General features: G+C 49.1%; 1 protein-coding gene across 3 annotated transcripts in view; it reads right to left on the bottom strand.

The window, feature by feature from the left end:
* Positions 1-916: 916 nt before the first annotated feature.
* The window catches only part of LOC134064325 (arginyl-tRNA--protein transferase 1), a 95,122-nt gene continuing 86,038 nt past the window's right edge, over positions 917-10,000 (bottom strand). For all 3 annotated transcript variants that reach the window (XM_062520236.1, XM_062520235.1, XM_062520234.1), the window contains exon 12: positions 917-4,125. In XM_062520236.1, the coding sequence (XP_062376220.1) occupies positions 3,947-4,125 (179 nt within the window). In that variant the 3' untranslated portion in view covers positions 917-3,946. The remainder of the gene's footprint in view (positions 4,126-10,000) is intronic.

The following is a 10,000-nucleotide window of genomic DNA, read 5'->3' as shown; positions in this document are numbered from 1 at the left end:
CAAGGATGGAACCTCACTAGGCAAGGCCATTTTTTCTTACCAGTTTTTACCAAGGCAGTTCAATGTGCTCATCAGTTAGAACAAGTAAAAAGAGAAATGACATATTAAATTAATAAAATAAATGTAAAAAAGCGTAAAAATGGATAAAATAAAACATTAATAAAGGTTATAATAATAATAGGAATATTAGTAAAGGCAATAATGATCACTAGCGATACACGGCTAACCTGGATCACTACGAGGCAGAGCAGCACCTGAGTAGCCTCTGGCCCCTGAGGACAGCCTGGAGCTCAGTCACCTACACACACACACACACACACACACACACACACACACACACACACACACACACACACACACACACACACACACACACACACACACACACACACACACACACACACACACACACACACACACACACACACACAGACACACACACACACACACACACACACACACACACACACACACACACACACAGGTTATCAAAGCCACAGGCTGCTCTCAAACTCCCCACCCAACATATGACTTACACCACTGGTCAGTATGCGCTACTACATTACAGGCAGGGTGTTAGTCTGCCACTGGGAGGTGTGTGTGTGAGCGAGAGAGAGAGAGGGAGAGAGAGAGAGAGAGGAAAAGAGAGACAGAGAAAAAGCTAGAATGACAGACTGCATGTATGCTCTGAGTGTTCATCATGCTCAGCTCCCATAGAGGAAAAAGAGAGATCGAGAGAGAGACTCACACCACCACAGCGTTGTCTGGTCCTCATTTACACTGATCCGAGCTGCTTCCAGTTAACATTTCGCACACATACTCTGCAGGCTACACATCACGAGTGACACTCACATTTTTAAATATTTTTTTTATTATTGGTTTTTGCAACAAAATAATAATTATTGTAATAATATTAAAACAGATGCACTTAAGCTATAAATGTGTTACAGAGAGAGAGAGAGAGAGAGAGAGAGAGAGTGAGAGGGAGGAAAAAAACAAATCCAACTCAAACAAAACAAAAGAAAACAAAAAAATAAAAGCATCAGAGCACAAAGCAGGGTTTCGTTTCATTGTTCCACAGAAAAGCCAGTTTGTCGGGGTGTGTTATAATTTAGCTGTTCCACAGCTGCATCAGGCAGACAATGGGGCTGGAGGGGACTTTGCCTCCAGACGCAGCCTCCTCCCTCCTGGGCTGACAGGCTGGTAGAGTGGGGGTGGCGAGGGGCAGGGGTGGACTGGCCTCTGATATGTATAGTCCTGGACATGAGTGTGTGTGGGCGAGTGTGAGTGTATGTACTGTATATGTACAGTATGTGTGTGTGTGTGTGTGTGTGTGTGTGTGTGTGTGTGTGTGTGTGTGTGTGTGTGTGTGTCATAGTGAGACAGCAGAGGTAAGTGAGTAACCGAACACTGGCCCAAAAGGTACAGCTCCTGCTCCACCCTGACCCAACCCCGGTCCAGTCCCAAGGCCACACTGGGTCCAATGCAGAGTGCACAGCTACAGTACTTGGAGCAGCCCACAGCATGGAGGACAGTGTCTGGACTAAATGGCAGTCGTTGGAGCATGGAGCTTCTGTGTTTGCGCAATGTTATGACCGTTGTTATTCAAAATTCAAAACAGAGTGCGTGTTGTTTCATGAATTAAAAACAACCAGCTGACATTTAGTCCCATTTGTTTTAGTCCTTGTAGGACTTAACATCTACCTCATGTAGACCGTGAATCAACCGGACTCTGTACATCTGTAATAAGTGAAAGCTGAGGAATACTACTGATCATAAAACTGAGAATATTACTGGCTGAAGCAGCTATGATGTGATCCGTAATGCAGAGTTTGTTAGCTAGTCATGAACAGCATAATCTCCCTATTGATGCTACCAAAGCAAAAGTGCCGGTCTCCAGTCTAGCTGTATGACATCAGAGCTCTATGTTCTATGCCGCGGTTGGAGTTGAGGTTCTAGATCTTAATTATGGGATCGATGAGGCCTGTGCTGTCTCAGCCATCAGATACATGTGAAGAACTCAACCTCGCACACTCCATACTTCATTCTGTGGCCTGCTGAGGCAGTGTGTTCCAGACCACAGGAGCCCGGGTGCCGGTGAAGGGTGGGTGGGCGGTTTGGCTATAATGCTCTCAGAGACTCTTCACCATCAGCCCCTTAGTGACCTGTGTCTGACCCTGGATCAGGTGAGGGAGCGACCCAGAGCTGATAGTTCACTGGCAATCCACTGTTCCATTGTCAGTCTAGCCAAAAGGGGGGGGGGGCAGTTCATACATCTGACAGGCGCTGACGCAGAACTGCGCACGCGAGCGCACAAGCATACACACACACACACACACACACACACACACACACACACACACACAAACATACAGAGAAGCATCTTGGAGGCACTTGCTTCCAGTATGGATCTGATCTGAAATGTGTGTAGATGCATGTGTCTGTGTCTGTGTTTGTGTCTGTATTTGAGTCTGTCTGCATGTGTGTGTGTGTGTGTGTGTGTGTGTGGTCTGATCTGGGGATCATATGCCTGAGAAACACTCTGAGACATGAATAATACCAGGACATTTCAGAGCTCTGAAGTTCGGCTGGAATCAACCGGCTGGATTCTGATCACAGAAAGACAGAGTAGAAGCAGGAGAAGGAGGAGGTAGAGGAGGAGGAGGAGGAGGAGGAGGAGAAGAGGGGAATGGAACAATAACATTGAGCAGAAGCTTAGTGAGCGATGGGACAGTCTCTGGCATTGCTAAGCGAGAGCAGCACACGCTAATAGAGTGGTTATTGCATTCAGCTACACCGTAGTGAAAGGATATGAGTGAACCGTCTACAGAGAAGAGGACAGAGACACATACCAACATACACGCACAGGAAGCGTCAGAAAGACAGAAAGACTGGTGAAGACTGAGAGACAGCAACACCGGTAGAGAAACAGACATGCACATGTACTGTAAAATGACAGACAGGTAACAGCGGTAGAGAGACAGACATGCACATGTAAAATGACAGACAGATACAAAAAGTAAGACTAGTCAGGACACAGGAACAGAGAACCGCTGACACGACCGGCCCGTGGAACAAACCCGGCTTGCGGCGGAACCTAGAACCGTGAGGGTCAACTCGACACCCGAGCACCTCTTCACGATAACAAGCATAGCGAAGCCCCTCCACACACACACTCCAGGCTCTCGGGTGAGTTTTTAATGATGTTGCCAGGAACACCAGTGATAGGGACCACGGTACAGAGTTGCATTATGGACCTGTTGAGGGTGCTGTTTTTTTTTTTTTTTTTTTTTTTTTTGCAGACGAGGCCAGGGTGACCCAGGTCAATGAGAAAGTGTGAAGACAGGTGAGGAGGTGGGGTGGTGAGGAGGTCCAAGGCTTTAGGGAGGACAGGGCAGGTCATTTGAGTGTGTGTGTGTGTGTGTGTGGGGGGGGGGGGTTGCATGCAGGGAGGCTGGCAAGATTGGCTACTTGACCCTGATGGAGATAATGACCGGTAGGATGGAGATAATGGCCAGTAGAGATAACACAGTCACAGCATCAGAGTCTCTGATGCTCTGGGCCAGACCAGGGCCGGACCGGGGCCAAATCAGGGCCAGGTGTAGACCAGATCTCAGCTGCAGAGCCGCAGTGCTTCAGGAAGTGGAGGAGTGCAAAGGGGGGACATGCAGGAGGTCAGAGCCAAGGCTGCATGGGCTGACTGGAGGAGGACACTGAGCAAGTCTTTGGAGAAACACAGCAGCCTGTGTTGAACATGAGAGGAGATCGTGGGAGGTGAACACAGTCAAACAAGGTGTGTGTGTGTGTGTGTGTGTGTGTGTGTGTGTCTGTATGTGTGTGTGCGGGGGGCTGCGGAGATGTGACACTCGTTATTGTAAGCGGGGACTGAGGAGGAAGGTGTGTGTGTGTGTGTGTGTGTCTGAGAGAGGGTAGTCCAGGGCCTGGTTCAGGCCCGGTAGAGCAGAATCCTCTCGGCGCAGGGCTGGCCCACCAGCTGGGCGTACTGCTCCACCTCGGCCTCGTCGCCGGAGCCCTTGCACTTGCGGGTGTAGGCGGCGTACGGCATGACGGTCCTCCGGTAGAGCACCAGCGCACGAGCCAACTCTCGCAGAGCACGAGCGTCCACTGTGAAAGAAGAGAGGGAGAGAGAGAGAAAGAGAGAGAGAGAGAGAGAGAGAGAGAGAGAGAGAGGAGGAGAGCGATAGAAAGAGAGTAACACAGACAGAAAGAGAGAGAGAATTGAAACAAGATAGAAAGAAAGAATACGAAGGGAGGAAAGAGAAAGGTAGGGGGAAAAACAAAACAGAATTAACGTCAGGCATTATTACTTGGCGCGTTAAGAGCGCGCGTCTCAGCGCGGCAGCTGTCAGCCCTCAGCGGCCTGTCTGAGTGCAGTCGGCTAGTCCAGTATGCCACTCCGCGAAGGCCAAGATCTGCTCCCACCGACCGACCTACATACCAGGACACACTGGCTCAGCACGCACATCGTCTTGAGCCGCGCCGCGCCGAAATAGAGTGGAGATCTGGCGCAGCAGAGCAAACACGGCTAAATCAACTGTAAATAATCATTTCTGAACGCGCGTCAGAGAAACGCAAATGCCCCCAAAACCTCAGCATCTGAAAGTGATCATATAAGCTGTGGGTAACCTAGTTCTTGAGCCTTTTTATTATCTATTTTTTTAGCGGTGGTGGTGGTGGTGGTGGTGGTGGGGTCATCACATAGTTTCTGAGAAAAGACACACCAGTGAAGGCCTTCAAGAGAAGGAGGGGGGGGGGGGGGGGGTTCAGTGCCCCCATCTCTTCTGGCATGCGGAGTCTGGCTGGGGGCCTTCACGGTGCTGGCTCAAGCCCTGCCCGAGTGAAACTGCGAGTCTCATTAGCTGCTCAGTAAAGAGGGCCAGAGGCAACCCAAAGGCCTCTTGAAAGGAGGAGGAGGAGGAGGAGGAGGAGGAGGAGAAGGAGGAGAAGGAGGAAGGGGAAAAACCCAAACCAGTTTTCCCTCATGTCCCTCTGGAGCTACAGAGGAGGGCCTCCTGAGGGGAGATTTGGGGAAAGGTCACCACGGGGTCAGATCACTCAGCGCCCCTCAGCCTCACCCCTGACCCCCCCACCCCACCCTTCCTACTCAATCCTCTCCCGCCCTACCCATCAGCACTGAGGGTTCCAGGGCACAACACCCTGCCCGTCACCACCCTGGGACTCCTGCAACAGCACTGGCTCTTCAGGTCACAGTTGGATTGTGGGTAATCTTAGACCCAGAGGTCTGAGAGTCAAGCCAGTGTGATGCAGGAATGTCCAGAGTGACCAAAGGCTACAGGAGTGGGAGGACCAAAACTTCCTGTCCCTTCTGGAATTTTGTCTGCATATGCTTGCTGTGTGTGTGTGTGTGTGTGTTTGTGTTTGTGTTAGTGTTTGTGTTTGTGTGTGTGTGTGTATTTTACTACCACTCCACATACAACCCTGAAGTCTTTTTTACAAGAGCACAATATAATCCCATGGCAATAAATGTACTGAATCAGAATCCTTCATAATTTATTGTGATTTATTATATGGCTCTCTAGAATGTTGAGAGAGCTCCCATTCACTTTGAATGGGCCTCCCCAACGTTCTACCGGTGATTAATATGTATAATCACCGGTGAAAGTATATAATGACCGCTGTCAATGGCAACGGGTTTTGTGCTTCTAATTCACGTCTTTCATATCAATCCGCAACAAAGCCGTTCGCTGGTTGCAATGGAATTTCATTGAAAGTTACCAAGTATGTTGCCAGGCAACACCTAACAACTGTCAACTGTGGCGAACTATTTATTTTCTAGAAGTTAGCGGAAGCCACCAAACGGTAGCCAAGTCATTGCTAAAGACACATTGAGTTAAGTTTCATTTCTCTTTTTGGCAAGTAGCCATATAATAAGCGGGATAATGTATAGAACGCCGGTCATTATCGGAAAATAATTCCCTTCAGGACGAAGCAAAACCCCTCCGCTGCGCGTCGGGGTTCTGTTCATCCTGTCGGGAATTATTTTCCGATAATGACCGGCGTTCTATACATTATCCCTTACGTAACATCTCCAGAAGTGTTGGAGTCACCTGAGGGCACTGTCATTGGTCTGAGTTGAGGACAGTAGCTCTTACTAGAGGGAACTTCAGAAGAAGCAGTGGCACATTTAAGCACTTTAAAAAGCTTCTTCAATGTGCAAACATCTCTCAGATTCAACTTGGTGAGCTCATGGACCTCTTAAAGCAAGCTTTTACTGTACAGTACACCCAATTTTTCAAAGCAGAGACAGGATGTGTGTGTGTGTGTTGGGCCACTAGCCTTACGTAAACGGGCAGAAATCAGCAGAACATAAACACTGATTCAAAGTTTGCGTGGACCATGGCGACACATAAGTCAGAGAATTGTTGGAGAATGAGTGAGTTTCAGAGTTATGATTGTTATTAATAGATTCCACACCATCTTGAGACACACACACACACACAGACACACACACACACACAAACACTTACTTCACTCTTGCTCTCATCTGGTGCCCAGCTGAAGTAGATTTTGGTGCGCTCTAGATATCTGTGTGTATATGTGTGTGTGTGTGTGTGTGTGTGTGTGTGTGTGTGTGTCTCTCTCTCCACATAACCCCACACATGCAGAGGATACAGCTCCACTCACAGCCAGCCCATTTCCAATCCCTGAGCTCTGAAGCCCCTGACGACTAAACCCCCCCCCCCCCACCCCCCCTCCTCTCCGCCAGTCAACACCCATCAGACACGCCACACACAAGACGTATGGAGACCGCAGGACTCAAGTGTGCAAAACCAAAACCAGGTGAGAGGAACAAGAGAACAGAGATGAAAAAAGAGCAGCAGAACGCTCATAGCAAGACCGAGATAAAGAGACTTAAAAAAAGATGAGTGAGAATGAGAAAGTGCAGACATGAACACAAAGCAAGAGAGATGAAGTGACGAACAGAATAAATCACACCTTCTCTCTCTCTCACACACACACACACACACACACACACTGTACTTCCTGTAATCGCTCTGTGTGAGTGGAGGACTGACCCGGTCCATCCCCTGTGATGACCAGGACCAATGAACAGGGAAGGAGAGAAAAGCCAGACCACTAGTAGCAGAGGGGTAGAGAGAGAGAGAGGGAGGGAGGGGGGGAGAGAAAGAGGGAGAGAGGGAGAGGGAGAGAGAGAGAAGGAAGGAGAGAGAGGAAGAGAGAGGAGGGAATGTGTGTGGGGTCAGAGGAAGAGGTGAGAGGGTAAAGAGTGTGAAAAGTGAAAAACGAACTGCACTGGTGAAACAGGAAGGAGGAAAGAATGACACTAAAAACGGGAGAGAAAGAGAGAGAGAGGGGGGGAGGAAAGAAAGGCTAGAGGAGAAGACGAGTGGAGAGGAAGAGAGGAGGCAGAGAGCTGGCATCTGGACATGAAGAGCCGTCAAGTCTATAACTGTCCTCAACATTTTGTCATTTCATTTTTCATCTCCCGAGTTCTTTTGTTCTTGGTTTTAAAATATTTATGAAACCGTTTCTGAATTATTTCCATTTTCGCTCTCTGGAAGAGAGACAAATTAAAAACTTGGAAAAAGCCCTAAGGCTGGGTACTCCTCCTCTCTCATAAGGAGTGCTTGTTTTCAGAGTTTGCCGCAGTGTGTTACATAAACATGTTCCCCCAAACCCCCTCCCTTCACCTCGGAGGTTCCCCCCCCTCATCAGACCCCCCACTGGTGAATATTCAGCGCTCTTCCATTTGGGCTCATCAGCAGCTGTGGCTGCTGCTGTTTGGGAAAACTTCTAGAATGTGGGTCAACGTGGGCCCAGGGTAAACAGGTTACGTAAGTCCGTCGGTCCACACACACACACACACACACACACACACTGCTGGATTAATACAGCTGCTGGATATATAGCCAGCTCAGCAATATCTGAGAGACGCGCCAAAAGGCCTACCCACCATACACACCTCAGACAAGACACACACACACACACACACACACACACACACACACACAGGAGGGCATGGAGGAGAGATACGCGCACACACACACACACACACACACACACACACACACACACACACACACACACACACACACACACACACACACACACACACACACAAGGGCGAGGAGGAGACAGACACACACACACACACACACACACACACACACACACACACAGGAGGGCAAGGTGATGACTTTCTGTCATCCTGTTCAGACTCTTTCAGGGTCTGTCCATTATGTGTGACGACCTGAACAAGGATGACCTTAACACCTGAGATCAAGGAGCAGAGAGTGACTGAGTACGATGAAGAGATATGAAGCGAGAGAGTAGGAGAGAGTGATAGAGAAAAAGAGTGTGAATGAGTGTGTGTGTGCGTGTGTGTGTGTGTGTGAAAGAGACAGAAGGAGACACTCCTATACACAGAGAGAAGAAGACAGAAAAGAGAGGGTGTGAGTGTGTGTGTGTGTGTGTGTGTGTGGAGAAGTGTGAGCTTAAACTGGTGCTGATAAACAGATGTGTGAGAGGGCTTTGGGAGGCTAATTAAGTGGCGGCTAACACTGAGCAGAGCCGTCGGCACAGTCCCCTGCCCTCACGCTCTCTCTGCCGTCCGTCCAAACATCCGCCTGCTCTATAAACACACACTACAACCCCCCCCCCCCCCCCCCCCCCATCCCAGCCTGCTCTACAGTATAAACACACACTACAACCCCCCATCTCTGCCCGTTCACCCTGGCTCATCTTCTCTCTCTTCTCTCCTCCCTCAAACTTTTCACACTTGTTCCTGAAGCTCCTCTCTTCCTCCATCTCATTCTCTTCTTTTCATCCTCCAACACTTTCTATCTCTCTCTCTCTCTCTCTCTCTATACATGCATATCTCTCCATCACTGTATCTCCTCCTGATCCATCACTCTGATCACTCACTCTTTCTTTGCACTTCTGTTGCACTCCTCCCTCCCTCTCCTCTTTTTTATCTCTCTCTCTCTCTCGGCGCCACCGGAGGTTCAGTGACACGCGGCTCAGGGAGTGGTGGGGAGAGGTCAGAGGTCACGGCAGAGAGGACTTTCTCTGGAACGGCCCGGGGTCACCCCCACCCATAACCATCACACACACCACAGGAAGCCCACAGGATGCAGCCCCACACAGCTCCCCTCCCTTCTCCACACACACACACACACACAAAAACAACACACTAGGATTCCATTAATGCAGAATCTCTGCTGATCACAAACGTGGTTAGGTGTGTGAATTGTACAATATACAAGTGTATATAAGTACGTGTGTGTGTGTGTGAGAGAGAGAGAGAGTCCTCATTTTTCTTTTTCCATTAATACCATCAATTACATTCACTCTATGAAGTGTTAAATGTGTGCCTTTGACATCCATTAGTTGATACGAGCATATCAATAAAGCATCATTTTAATTCAGTTCGACTTCTGAAGGCCGAAAGCTAAAGAGAGCTGAGAAGCCTGTGGCTGCAGAGAGCTGATACCTTTAGCTAGGGTAGGGACAGAGAAGGGGCAGAGAAAGGTCACGTGCCCCAAGAAAGCGTAATGCCCCCTCCGGGGGTAAAAACCATCTCGTCTGAGCTCCAAGACATTCTCAATGTGTCACGCTAACATGACTCAGGCACGGGGAATGTGGCCCTGTGGGCAAACAGCGACAGTTCCTTTGGGGGAGAAGGACGGAAAAGACCGGAACAAACCATAAAAGAGACTCAATCAGGACTAGAACTCCAGCTAACATCCTTCCATCCATCCCTTTGTCTGAGAGATGGAGTGAGAGAGAGAGAGAGAGAGAGAGAGAGGAAGAGGAAGGGAGAGATGGAGTGAAAGAGGGATGGAGGCAGAGAGAGAGATGGAGAGAGAGAATGTGTTTGTTCTGGGTTGAGGGTGCTGGTAAGTGTTCTGTAAATACGGCGTCTACTTGACTGAACCACTCTGCAGAAAGAAGGCCCGTCTGGAGTCGGAGCGGTCACCACACACACACACACACA

This window comes from Sardina pilchardus, chromosome 18 (assembly GCF_963854185.1).
Source record: "Sardina pilchardus chromosome 18, fSarPil1.1, whole genome shotgun sequence".
Classification (NCBI taxonomy): Eukaryota; Metazoa; Chordata; class Actinopteri; order Clupeiformes; family Clupeidae; genus Sardina; species Sardina pilchardus.
Note: the sequence above shows the minus strand (reverse complement) of the source record. Positions and strands in the feature narration are given on the sequence as shown.